This window comes from Eleutherodactylus coqui, chromosome 2, assembly GCF_035609145.1.
Source record: "Eleutherodactylus coqui strain aEleCoq1 chromosome 2, aEleCoq1.hap1, whole genome shotgun sequence".
Taxonomy (NCBI): domain Eukaryota; kingdom Metazoa; phylum Chordata; class Amphibia; order Anura; family Eleutherodactylidae; genus Eleutherodactylus; species Eleutherodactylus coqui.
In genome coordinates this window covers 241,417,495-241,431,671 of record NC_089838.1, presented here as the reverse complement: position 1 = coordinate 241,431,671, position 14,177 = coordinate 241,417,495, and the positions used below count along the sequence as shown (strand labels likewise).

General features: G+C 40.6%; 1 protein-coding gene across 1 annotated transcript in view; it reads right to left on the bottom strand.

Annotated features, from left to right (window-relative positions):
• Positions 1 to 496: 496 nt before the first annotated feature.
• The window catches only part of MAP1A (microtubule associated protein 1A), a 32,284-nt gene continuing 18,603 nt past the window's right edge, over positions 497 to 14,177 (bottom strand). The window contains exon 5 of the mRNA XM_066592703.1: positions 497 to 5,854. Coding sequence (XP_066448800.1) covers positions 5,699 to 5,854 — 156 coding nt within the window. The 3' untranslated portion in view covers positions 497 to 5,698. The remainder of the gene's footprint in view (positions 5,855 to 14,177) is intronic.

Here is a 14,177-nt window from a genome sequence, read left to right as displayed (position 1 = left end):
AATTGGGAGAAACCACTTGTTATATTAGTTGTGTTGTTATTTAAATTGTTCTTGTTTGATTTTTTGTTTTTGAAAGCAGCTTAAAGTTTGTAAATTTAGCAAATAAACCTAATTTGCAATGGCAGTTGAAGACTTTTGATTGCAACTGTAAGAAGATGTCTCTTGTCTGGGGGAAAAAATGGGCAGATGGGTTGAATTTTAAGATGCCCTTTGTTTGTTCATAACAAGCTATAATGCTCTCTAAATCACTAATGGACAAAGTGCCCCCTAGATCAATGTTTCCCAGTCACTGCCCTTCTGTTTATTGCCCAGCCTACACCAACTCCATCTTGTTCCCTGAACCATGCAAGTCATAGACTGTGGAGCAAACCCACTTTCTGTGGACAGTTTGCATTCCTAATTTTTCTAACCAAGCCCATTATAAAATGTTACATGCCAGATCATACAAAAGAAAAAGTAAAAAAATAAATGTAAAAATAAGGCAAGTAAGCACATATTTGATCTATTAATGTAGTTTTATTGTTAGAGTTTCAGGCGTTTCCATGTACAGAAGTTCAGAAGGACAGAATATTGCACACAGATAGGAGAAATTAATGAACAGAACAAAACAGAACCTTTTCGGGAAACAAGTTTATAAGTAACGCTGCGGAACATAAAGGGAGAAGAATGAAAAGTCGGGTCTATTTATACAACATTCAACGTAGAAAGAAGCTATCAGGAATACAGGTTGCAATTTTCAATACAATTAAGACATGTTCACTTTTTATATTGTTGTAAAATAGTTATATTTTAGTTTTATCTATTACATACAGGAGTATAACTCCCTGTAGTCCACATGCAGAAACAAGCAACAGCTGATTTTACGTGTTTCTATTTTATATATCACCTATATGTTATGTTGTAATGACAGTTATGGATTTACAGGTAATCTGTATTCATAGTGATACATGTTAGTGAATACAGCCCATCAAGGTTACAGGCTCTGCCCTCTGAATGCCATCATGGTCTCTGGTCTCCACCGGATGGCAGAGGCATTGAGCATTGACTTGTCCTTGCATGTCTTGGGTGTCTTTCTTTTGTGTAGACCAGGACGACCTAGAATGGCCTTCTGGTTTTTATGCTACAAAACTGCCAAAATGCATCAAAAGGTAGCAAAGAGAAGCTAGATTTGGTAAACTGTAGTCATTTTACTATGTTGAAAAGCTTCTTAAAGGGAAACCAAAAAGTCAACTGTTTAATGCACACAAATAAGGATGAAAAGGTCTAAGTGAATTATGGTTACATTCTTCTTTAAAAGATCATTTTTTTGTGTGTGTTTGTAATATTTTCCATTCAGTATTGTCATGTGCAAGGCAGTTTTCTAAGTGAACACAGTCATCCTGTTCTTAGTCATTTCATTGTAGAATTCAAGTTATAGAGAGTAATAGTAACATTCGTATCTCATATTTTGTTAGTGCATTTCTATTCTGCCTAGACACTCGTACAGATGTGAGCGAAGGAAATGGCTGTGCTCTAGCGTGTTCCTTTTGGGTCGTCATCCAATGAGTGCGCTAGGCATCCAGGCACCTATGTAGCTGGCGTAGAGCCACAAGCATTGCAGCAAGTAGGTGGGGCTTGTAGGTCAAACATCCACGTCAATAAAAAATGGAACATATACACAGGTTCATCAGGACGGGCATGGGAAATACAGCGCAGCGCATGCATCCTTTATGATTCTGCTTCATTCAAATAAATAATGCATGCCATTCCTGTACAACAATACAATGTAGTGATAGCAAAAATGTGCAGATAGAGCACTGAAAAGACAAGGAAATAAAAGAAGGATTGTAAAATAAAGACTGGACATTCACAAACTAACACATTCCAGAAAGAGACTGCTCTTCAGCATAGCAAACAAATCCTCCATACAGTACATTCAATGTATACCCTAAGTCATCTAAAGTTTGACAACTTTAATTTGGGTCTGAGAAAAAACATTCTGGACGTTTGGCTTGTTGGGTCTAAACACATATACAGATTACCGATCACATAGACCAATGGAAGCTGGTAACTAACTTCCATCCCATCACATTTAATTCCCATTATTGTCATAGTGCTGCATTACTAAAGCACAGGACCAGTAGAATAACCAACTTCTATTGTTACACAACAAACACAATCAGTCACTCAACACTAAACTCTTCACAAATGTCAGCCATAAAAGCACATGATCATCATTTAGAAGAAACTGAAACAACGGGGTGTAGTATAAAAACTACTGCTGGCCGCAACGAGTGGTGTAGCCCATAGAAACCAATCAGAGGCCTTGTCTGCATTTGTTACCGTTGATGGCTTGCTTCATGGTGACAACCTTTATCCATTTGCCCTATTGACCGTATGGATATCATAGAGAGGAGTTCCTAGTTTGTGACTCCCCTATGAGTCAGAAAGGAGTGTTGCCCTGACAAACCAAGCCCATCCGTTCTTTTGAATGGCTGCTATATAATAGTACATTCCCCTTGCATAAAACCCAATTGCCAGGGGCTACATAAGTAGCACAGCAGCTTTCAGCTGATCACTAGGCCAGCTTCTTGCACCAGGGAACTTTACCTTTACCTACATTGTACAGCGTAATTCAAAATTCAGGGCCACCTGGAATATCTTCTGAATAAAAAAAAGATTCAAATAGGAAACTTTGTAGAACACTTAGATAGGTGGGAAAAACTTTTTAGCACTATGGTGGTGGCCTTTGGCCATCTTGGATTCAGCCTAAGAAACTTGAATGGAAAGGGGGTTATGAGATACATGATATAAGAGTAGAATTTTATCAGAAATTGATAGATGTAGTCCTTTTTTTCAATACCTGTAACCATTTTCAAGTTATGGTTGATTTTGGACGTGAAACACTGATGTGAAGAAAGTATCTTAATTCTATTTTTGTTTTTTGTTACAGCTGCACTTTGAGCATGTAACTACTGCAAATTTACAGAATATGCTACACAATGTCATAAATTTCTTTTCCACTCCGTTTGCACACTTTTACAGTATGTCTACTTGCATCTCTTTATATTTACAAGATATTCAGGGTGAGCCTGACTTCTGAACCACCCTGCATACATGGGCCCCTTCCCTTATGTTCATCTTTCCGCTTTACTGTTAAGAATATTGGATAATTAAATATTTTATTCTATAAAATAACATTTTGCTTTTTCTACAAAAAAGCCTGGCTATCTAGGTAAATTTGAGCTTAATACATTTAAACACCAGGATATTCATCAAAGGACGCTATTTTATATGTGCAAAACTGCAAGGGTTTTAATCTATGGACACTAGTGCAAAATCTGGAATAAAGCATCTCTTTCTATCTAGTTTTGTTCTATCACAAAGCGATGACCTAATGATTCAACAGTATTTCCCTTTGAAGCTTGGATGTGTTATATGTAAAGAGCTACTATCAGTCTATAACACAGTATTCCTAATGTTAAGCCACTGGCTTTTCTGGGAGACCAGTGGTTGAATCGTTTCATTGTACTACATTAAAATGCATCTATGGTATATAATACAAATAATGTGTACGGTTAGACCCATAAATTAATAACATATAGCTAAGCTTTGATCATAAAAAATAAATATATAAATTAGACAGCAAAATTCCCCATTGATATGCAATGGTTTTGTTCAGCAATCAAAGTGTTTTCTTGTAAGGCAAATTGCTCCCTACGGCAGCGAACGAAAACTAAAGTGTAAACAAAAAGACAAATAAAAGTGTTATGAGTGTGTAGCAGCTTCCATAGTTGGCTAAATAAGAGATCTTTGCCTATCTCTATAATCAACAATTCATACAGCTTAGATGAGCAAGAGTGACGAACATCGACAAAACGCTTCTTGCCGGCAATCTCCTTTATCGATTGCTGGGCTGCCACATTGGCAATATCTGGAATTTGTTCCAAATGCCAATCATAGAACATGCAACAGCAAAAGGTGAACATTCAGCTATGTACACTAAAGAGGAAATGGGGGCTTCTATGTTAGAAGATCGAGGCTAGCTTGTTCTAATTGGCAAACAACCACCTAGTGAGGCTACCGGTAAACAGTTTGATCCTTTACATTCTGGAAGCTGACATAAATAATTGTGCAAAAATAACAATTGTTCTTGACACTGGGAGATCTCTCAGTCCAGTTATTCCACATTTAATATCAATCAATTTCCCACTGCTCTTCTCCATTTATACAATGGTATATGGTAATATCCATTAATTGTGTGTAATATAATACAGGGTTTAACACAAGAGGAAAAAATATTAATTCTCATTTTTACAGCCTCTCAAAGACCATCAAATCTGCGTTGGGAACATTTTGGTGTAAGTTTTGCTGAGAACAGAAGACGACTATGTTACTATGTAGGTTCATACATGCCAACCATCTCACTACCTACTTCTGCAGAGGTTCTGCTTCATTGCTCTGACGTCTCATTTCATGCAGGACCAGGCATAGAAATGTTACAAGGGTTTATATGGCATTATTTTATATAGGCACACATTGCCCTCGTCAGATCATTTCCCAAAATTCATCTACACACAGAGCTGCTACAATTGGAACATTTTGCATAGGCAAATAATTTCCATTACTATTTTTTATATTGACATCTTCACGGACATCACGGTTTCCAATTGTAGCAGTAATGGTGCTTGTAAGATAGATTCTAAGGAATGTGGTTAAGATCCCTATGTGTAATGCTGGCTACATTGTATTATATATTACAAAGGAGCTGTAGAAGATTAAAGAAAAACATTGCTACTTTCTTCCAGAAACAGTGACACTCCTGCCCAGTGTCTACGTGTGACATTGCAGCTCAACTCCATTTAAGTCAATGGGGCTACAGTATTAGATATAGTCTATAGGTAATGGTGGTGCCATTGCTTGAAAAAAAGTTGCCATGTTTCTCTAAGCTCATCTTTAGGCCAGCACAGATCACACATGCCTCTTTGGTCCTGCAATAGTGATTTGAAAACGGAATCAAAGCTCCACATAAAAAGTACCTCCTGTGCAGACATTTCTTGTAACGTTAAATACTTTGGTTTGTTGCCGAACTTGGAGTCTATTTTGTTGTTATTTTACGTACGTCATTAATCCGCTTGTAAGATACTTTTAGACCTTTTCCTTGTGTTGTGTTCTAGAAAAGCAATTTTCAATTTGCAGATTAATGTATAATATAGAAGCTATCTATTTACAGCACCCACAAACTGCACGGCGGTCTAGTGTTATACACCCTAAAGCACATTACCCTAAATCTGAAGGGGTGTCTTACTGCGCATAGATGTCTAGCCCTAACCCAGTCCTCTTGAACATACTTATCTATAACAATCCATTCTTCTCTGCATTCTCATCATGGTGCTAATGGTATGGAAACATAAGAGGTATTATACAGATCATGTAATGCTCCATTGTAAAAGTGTCAAATTGTTCTAAGAAAGTTTCCCTAAATAAACTCCAGAAGCGCCATTTATCTTCTAATTCATGTAAGTGTTCAATGCTGGAAAAGTTCTGTTTAATATACCTTCCCCAACAATCAGCCAGTATAAAGCTGGCTATAAAGCTGACATGGTTTGGCAAGGCCGACCTTACAGGTACAAACTAGATTTAGAAGAGAACTGGGCTGAGACTGGACACATACCTAAACACAAAGTACGCATGGACATGTTAGTGACTGCCATGATGCTTAAAACTCTATTTTGCATGCTGGGAAGGATTCATCTTGCATCACTACAGTACTGCTGCTAGCTAACACCATTATATTAAGTTCTTGCTGTTTCTCGTGGGTCTGCTGGTACCATTCACGTGTCACCTCTGTGTCATGTGTTGGGATCAATGTCACCTGGAAGAAGAAATACAAAGCAATTAATGATCTACTCATAAGAAATGTCCAATACACATTCAGCACTCTTACATGTATGCAGTACTCTTGGGAGAACCATGGGTAGATGCTGCCATGCCAAGTACAGTACAGTTCTCATTTTGGTGTTCTTTAAATCCCTGTGTCATGCACTGACTTGTCTTAGCTATAAGTGTATCAGTTTTGCTTCAACTGTTCATTTCAGGAATCATAAGGAGGATTTAAGCCCATGACAAATTGCTTGACCACTGCATCAAGGCACAGAAATACAGATGCAGCAGAATTAGAGATGAGCGAGCACGCTCAGATAAAGCAGTTACTCGAGCGAGCATCGCTCTTCTCGAGTAACTGCTTACTGGTCTGAGCGTGCCCGGGGGACGGCAGGGGGCGGGGGTGAGCCACGGGCGGCATGGGGTAGCGGGTGGGGGGGAGAGTGAGAGAGATCTCTCTCTCTCCCCACCGCCCACCGCTCACCCCCGCCGACCCCCCCGAGCACGCTCACTCGAGTAACTGCTTTATCCGAGCGTGCTCGCTCATCTCTAAACAGAATCAAGCTTTATTATAGCTAATTTATTTACTGTTGCAATCATATTTTGCAGTACCAAATGCAATCCTTGATGCAAGACTTAAATGATTTGTTATGCATAATTTAACAGAATGTTACCATATGTACATATCTATTTGTACACTTTATATTTAATGTACATTATCATTTGCATGTTTTGGATCAACAAAAATTTGAAGGGAACCTAAGTTGTGTTGCTTACAGTTTAGGTGACTTAGGGTCCAGGAAGCCTATTGTCAGGACTCAAATCTGGGAGAATTTGTACTCAAGGTGGAAGCTCTTCCTATTGAGCTATCCAGCCCTTTGGATAGCTCCCCTGCATAAACCTGGCTTCATGTTCCTTGCCCCTGTAATCCAATTCCCCTGTCTGGCTCTACTCCGTTCCCTTGATTAGGCACACTTTAAAAGCCTGGCCCTGCCACTATTTCAGTGCGTGTTTATTGTGCTCTGAGCCCTCAGCCTTTAAACCAGCTCCTACCTCTACCGGTCTTCCTTTAAAAGGCTATTGTCCTTTATGTACTCACCATCAGCTTGTTCCTGGCTACGTCTCTGCTGAATCCTCTATACTGCATCACCCTATCTGTGTACCGAACCCCGACTTGCCTGACCATATTGCCCCCCCCCTTGCTGGCTACCACCCAACAATCCAATCCAGCGCCAAAATCGTGACACCTATTTTCATACTGACCCATTCCTGTAGTATCCCCCAACAAAGTCAGCGCATGCACTGCAAGCTTGATTTTTTTCAGAAGGCTGTGCCCGCACACTCCTTTTTATCTCTATGGGGGTGCTTGTTGTGCATGTGCTGACTTTGCTGGGGGCAATGCAGAAACAGGGGACTAGTTGAGTATAAGACACAGCTCCTCAGACCTCCTGTCACCTAAACTATAAGCACCATGAAGATTACTTCCTTCTAATGTTATTTAAAAACATTTTTGTATCTCAGATACATATGGTATGGCCAATTTCATAGGAAGCCAATTAACTGATGAGTATGCTTTAGAAGTGTGGAAGGAATCCAGAGAACTTGGAGTAAACCCACACTAAGGGTCTTTTTATGTGGCTCAATATGAGCTAGATGATGAGCGCCAATCAACGATACTAACAACGATTTAAAGCCCCTTCACACAGACTCATGATTGCATAGGGACGAATGATCATTAATATGATTGATCATCGCCCATACACTTTCATAGTTGTTTACATGGGGAGATATGCTGCTAACAACAATAATTTTTGGTGCTGTATAAAAGATCACCTGATAGTCAACACCTTCGTAAGAGCCAATGATTGGGTGAACAAACATTCGGTTGACTGTTTGTTCCCAAACATCAACTCCTACAAAAGTCCTTTAACAAGGAGGGAACATACAAACTCCATGCAGATGTTGTTCTGGCCAAAGTGCAAATAGTGTGAAACAGTCAGTCTGCCAGAGTGTTGATCCTCTGGGCTTTTATCTTGCTGCCTATGTAAATAAACTGACTGAATGCTATGAAAAGTGTTCGTGAATCATTACACTTTGAGCTTTTAAGTACAGAAGTGTCAGAAAATTTTCATAAATGATGCAACTTTGACACCCTGTTCACAAAATCTGGCACTGCAGTTTCACACATATTTTCAGTGTATATATATATTAGAGAACTGGTAAAAATACATTAATATGTCAGCCCTACTAAATTAAAAATTAAAGCGAACCTCCGGTTTCAGGACAAAATTTTATCAGCATTGGAGCAAGAGGGGCAGGCCCGTATTTGCCACGAGGCACAGGAGGTCCAGTGCCTAGAGTGTCCAGGAAGGAAGAGAAAGGACCCAGGAGCAGCCAGTCATTTTTTTTAACTTTTTTTTATGGTCCCCTGACATCCTTCAGCACCCCAGTTGCTACCCTGCCCGGTGGAGGTCTGGTCTCCAGCACCCACCATGGTTGTCACTATTGATAGGTGCTCAGCTCTTCCCCAGTCGCACATATTCTGATAGAAGACATTCCTCAGGAGACACAGCTACAGGTCTCTTGCGTCCTTCTCTTCCCTATGCCTGCTGATCCCAAACAGTGCCTGGTTTTGTTGATTGGTGTAGAGCAGCTGTCAGTCTGCAGCTCCACACCAATCAGAGCTAGATCTACACTGGAGAAAGAAGGAAAATATAGAGACTATACAGACCGGGGAGCATATTAGCTTTTTACACCCCATCTCCACACCATTCGCAACCTGATTGGTTGTTTGGATTTACTCATTCATGGTGATTGGTTATTTCGGTTGGCAGATTCACGGTGATTGGTTATTTGAGTTGGCTGATTCACAGTGATTGGTTATTTGGTTTTGCTGATTCACGGTGATTGGTTGTTTAGGTTGGCTCGAGTAGAGGTGGTGTTGAATAGGGATATATGCAGACCGGGGACGGGAGTTGTGGATGACACAGATCAGCCTCTGTTATGTGAAGTCAAAGGGCTGACTGGATGCTGCTGTGTATGCATGTGTGCAGTGAATTGTGTATCTCATGGCTCTGTATATAATATACTGGGTATGTGATATAGATCTGTACTTGCATGTGTATATATGATGGGTGTATGTAGCGTTTGAATGTGTGTGTATATATCTACCAACACCTTGTCCAATGTATGTATGCATAAGTAATATATAGTAAAAGATAGCTTCAGATAAGTGCTGCTGTGCTGGAATAGACACAAAATGGTTTGTAAACTCTGTAAACACCAGGATGTACAATTATGTTCTGGGCGTGCAGTGTTTGTATGGAGCTGGGTTTGGCTTCCGATCCTACTCCATACATGGCGATTGTCAGCCATCTTTGACAGCTGACACCCACCACAACAGCCACAATTAGCATTCTAATAGTGGCATTTAAATGTTCCAATCAATGATCAAGGGTCTTGAACAGCACCCCGCGATGAGATTGCAAGGTTCCATTTGTTTGCCATGGCAGTCTGGGTTCTTCTGAATGCTCCTAGAGCTGCCATAACTGATTGCCTGTGAAGGCATGCCTGTCAGATAGAAGTATAATGCAATACGAGTATGAGCGATAACAAGAAAACAGAGAAATGCACCAGAATTTTTGGCCATCTTGTCTCAAAGAGAAAATATAAAGAGATCAAAACGTTAAATGAACACCAAAATAGAACCAATAGAAACTACATGACGTCCCGCAAAAAATAAAACTTTAGGCCTCATTCACGCACGCGTGTTTATGCGTGCACATACGCGTGCACAAAATTGCGCGTCTATTTGAACCATTGCTTTTCTATCATGTGTTCACATGTCCGTGTTTTACAGGCGTGCAAACGCGCGCACCTGAAATAAATAGGACATGCATGCACCATAGGTCCGTCCTGTGACAGCTGTGACAGAGGATCGTGATGTTCTGCCATTGCTTTCAATGGGGCCACCACTGCTGCCAGTAGCTCCTGCAGTGATTTTCAGGGTAGAATTCAATGAATGGCCAAGCGCTGCCTGTGATTGGCTGAGTGCTGTGACCAATCACAGACAGCGCTCAGCTGTCATTCACTCAGCTGTCACAGTGCTCAGTGACAAGGGGACTCCCCGCGGGGAGAAAAGAATTCCCTGTCACAGCTGTGGCAGAGGATTTCATCATCTCTGAATTCAATGAATGGCCAGGTTCTGACTGTGGTTGGCTGAGTGCTGTGACTAATCACAGGCAGCACTCAGCTGTCATTCAATGAATGGCTGAGAGCTGCCTGTGATTGGCTGAGCGCTTAGCCAATCAAATACAGCCCTTTCAGCAGGCGGGGATTTTAAATACCCACCTGCTGAAAGAGCTTCAGAGTAGTGCAGGGAGAAGACAGGCTAAACGCGCCTGAGTCCCAGGAGCTGAGGAGAGGTGAGTATATATATTTTTTATTTTTAACACATTTTAGGGATGGCTTGCTAGCAGCCCATTGCTTTCAATGGGACTGCAGAAGTGTCAGTCCCATTGAAAGCAATGGGAGAACATTGCAATCCTCTGCCAGAGCTGTCACAGCTGTGGCGGGGGATTCTTTACTCCCGCGGGGATAAAGAAATCCTTTGCCACAGCTATTACAGCTGTGAGAGCTGTGGCAAGGGATTCTTTACTCCCTGCGGGGAGTCCTCTTGGCACTGATCACTGTGACAGTGCTGTCACAGTGTTCAGTGATAAGGGGTCTCCCCACTGGGGAATATTGATGCGCACCACGGACCTATGGTGCACGCATGTCCTATGTTTTGCAGGTATGTGCATTTGCATGCCTGTAAAACACGGATATGTGAACACACCGTAGGGAACCAATGGTTCTAATGGATGCCTGTTTTTGTGCGCACAACTGTACACACATAAACACACTCGTGTGAAGCCACCCGTAGGCCTTAGTCAGACGGGCGTTTTTTCGCGCGATTTGCGCATGCGATTTGCGCATATATAGAACCAATGGTTCGCTATGGTATCGGTCACATGTCCGCTTTTTATGCGGATATGCGATAAATTATAGGACACGACGATTCGCAGATCGCGCCTATCTGCGTTCGGCGTTTTATGTGCGCACCAAAATCATTTTTTTCGCCGGCCAGTCTAAGTTTCATGCGCATTTTGATGCGCACAGCGATTTTTCTCCGGTCAGACGGGCGTTTTGCTGCGACGATTAACGCGGCTAGGTGCAGATTTTTCCCGCGATTTTTTGCCCCCGGTCACGCGATTTGCGCATGCGCATCCGACATGCGATCCGCAAATCGCGTGAAAAAACGTCCGTCTGACTAAGGCCTTACTGTGGGAAAAATGTCAAAAAAAAAAAAAGCCCTACAAAATTGGAATTTCCGCATTCAAAATGTGATTATGATACCTATCTCATGCAGTGCACAGCGTGGAAAAAAAAGAATAACTGTGAATGGCCGATTTTAATCAGAGTGTTAAGGCAGCAGTATGCAGTCTTAAACTCTCGCTCACAACCTGAAGGTTGCAAGTTCAATCCCCACATGATTGAGGTAGTCGGCTCAAGGCCGACTCAACCTTTCATCCTTCTGAGGTCGGTAAAATGAGTACCCATCTTGGTGGGGAATAATAAATAAATTACCTGAAAGCGCTGCGGAATAAGTTGGTGCTATACAAATAACAAAGTCCCTTTACCCCCTTACTGCCTCCCAAAAAACAGAATAAAAAGAGACAAAAAGTTGTATGATCAACTCATCCCACAAAAAACAAGCTTTAACACAACTCCATATGTGGAAAACAAAAAAAAAATTACAGCAATGCAAAAAAGAAAAAAAACATTTTTTTTTCTGTGAAAGAAGTTTTGATTGTGCAAAAGTAGTAAGATCTCTGTAATTGTACTGACTTGCAGAATAATTTCACTGGGGCAGCAGAATCACCTAGATGGTCTTAAATCTTTTTAACAGTAGAGATTCCTGTCAACTCTTAAAACATAACTTTTAATAATCAATATAAAAAAGACTTTGTACAAACACAGACAAACAGAAAACAAAATACCAGAGGTATATTGTCTTGCCAATGCGCCTTAGATGTGGAAGGGGCTTGGAAAAGGGGGGATTCAAAAATTATATATAGCCCCTTAAAAGAAAGGAATACGCTGTCCTTAATTCCAGCTTGTATTATCCAGGTTCAAGTGAGGACACTTTAGATAATGAAAAGATAGCGTATATCCTTTTAACTATAGTTCCTGTGATCCAATAATATTGTATGGATCCTCCTAAATTGTAAAGGACTCTGTTCATAACAGTTTGTCCAAACACCCACCATATAGGTCTATCGGGCAGAAAGAGCCCAGAACCTATAGCGGTGACTATGCGAATAATGCGATCCAAAATTAAGGACCTGAAAAGTTACATAAGGGATTTCTTTCAATAGTATAATATTATGCTCAGGGTTCTTTTAGTAATAAATTATCAAAGTTCAATGTTCGAAATCAAATTCAGGGTTCAACGCGTTTCTAACGTCAATATAGGGTTTCATCAGGATCCCATATGTCGCAGCATGAACAGGTAATAGCTGCAATAGAGCCCTGTCAGAGTTTATAGATTGTTAATAGTATAGAATAGTAAGGGGTTTTAGATATAGTAAAGCTTATAGTCGTTCAGAACAGCATTCACTTTCTCCCTTTTGCAAAGAATCCCAGACAGGAACCAAAATAATAAAAGGCAGCAGCACCAGCCCGTATGGTAGGCTGGCGGCGACCTCTCTTCATACAGTGTGGGCGTCAGCTGTTTACTACAGCTGACACCCGCGGGCAATAGCTGCAATCGACCGCACTGCCGATCGCGTCCATTAACCCTTTAAATGCCACGATCAATTCTGACAGCGGCATTTAAATCCCCCGAATGACATTCGGGGGTGCCGTATGCCCCCCCGCATGAGAACCCAGGGAGCCGTAAAGGTGTCATGGTATGGGAATGGCTTGATAGACTGCTTGTCAAATCACAGTATGACATACTGCAGGAGTGATCAAAGCATCGCTAGTTGTGGTCCCCTAGGGGGGCTAAAAAAAAAGTAAAAATAAGACCAATAAAGTTTTATTAATTGTAAAAAAAAAAGTAATAAATGTTTAAATCACCCCCCTTTTGCCATATCTAAAAACCATCTGAATCGTGAAAGAAAAATACATATTTGGTATTGCTGCATCCATAAAAGTCTGATCTATCAAAGTAGCACATTATTTACCCTACACGGTAAATGTCGTCCGAAAAAAAAATAGGGAACGCCAGAAATGCACTTTTTTAGTCACCCTGTCTCCCAAAAAAAATGCAATAAAAAGCGATCAAAAAGTTGCATTTATTTCGAATCGGTACTATCGTAAACTACAGGACATCGCCCAAAAAATGAGCCCTCGCACAACTATGTTGACGGAAAAATAAAAAAGTTACTGCGTGCAGAAAATGGAGGCAGAAAATAATTTTAAAAATTAAATGTCTTTGAAAAAAATAAAAGTAGTACAGCAAAAAAAAACCTGTAGTTTGGTATTGTAGTAATCGTACCGACCCATACAATAAAGTAATCATGTCATGTTTGTTGCAGTTTGTGCGCCGTAGAAACTAGACGCACTGAAAGATGGCGGACTGTCGTTTTTTTTTTCATTTTACTCCACGTAAAAAAATTTTTATAGTTTTTCAGTACAATATATGGTAAATAGCACCATTAAAAAATACAAGTCGTCCCGCATAAAATAAGTCCTCATACAGCGACGTCAATAAATAAATAAAGGAGTTACGATTTTTTTAAAGGGGAGAGGAAAAAACAAAAATGGGAAAAAAGGGGCCCGCATCATTAAGGGGCTACAATCTGCCTTTCTAAAATCCAACCTTAAGGTCTGAGTTTTCTCAGGTCTTCCTCCCTTTTTTATCCAAAATTTAAGGATAGCATGATCACTGCCTCCTAAGGTCCTAGCCACCCTTACTTCCTAAATCATTTTCTCCCTGTTGGTAAGAATTATGTCCAAGATCGCAGATCCCCTTGTTTTCTCTTCTACCCTTTGGAATATAAAGTTGTCAGCAAGAGCGGATAAGAATTTGTTGGATCCATTAGTTTTACCTGAGAGAGATTGCCACCAAATGTCTACAATGTCCCATAATCACTATGTCATGCTTTTTTGAGAGCTTGGCCATCTGATGTAGAAAGAGTTCATCCATATCTTTAGCTTGTCCAGGTGGCCTATAGTAAATGCCTACAATGATGTCCTTTCTGTTCTCTCCTTGTATTCTTACCCAAACAGTTTCTACAGAACTACGACGCTCTGCAACTTGAGTCTCT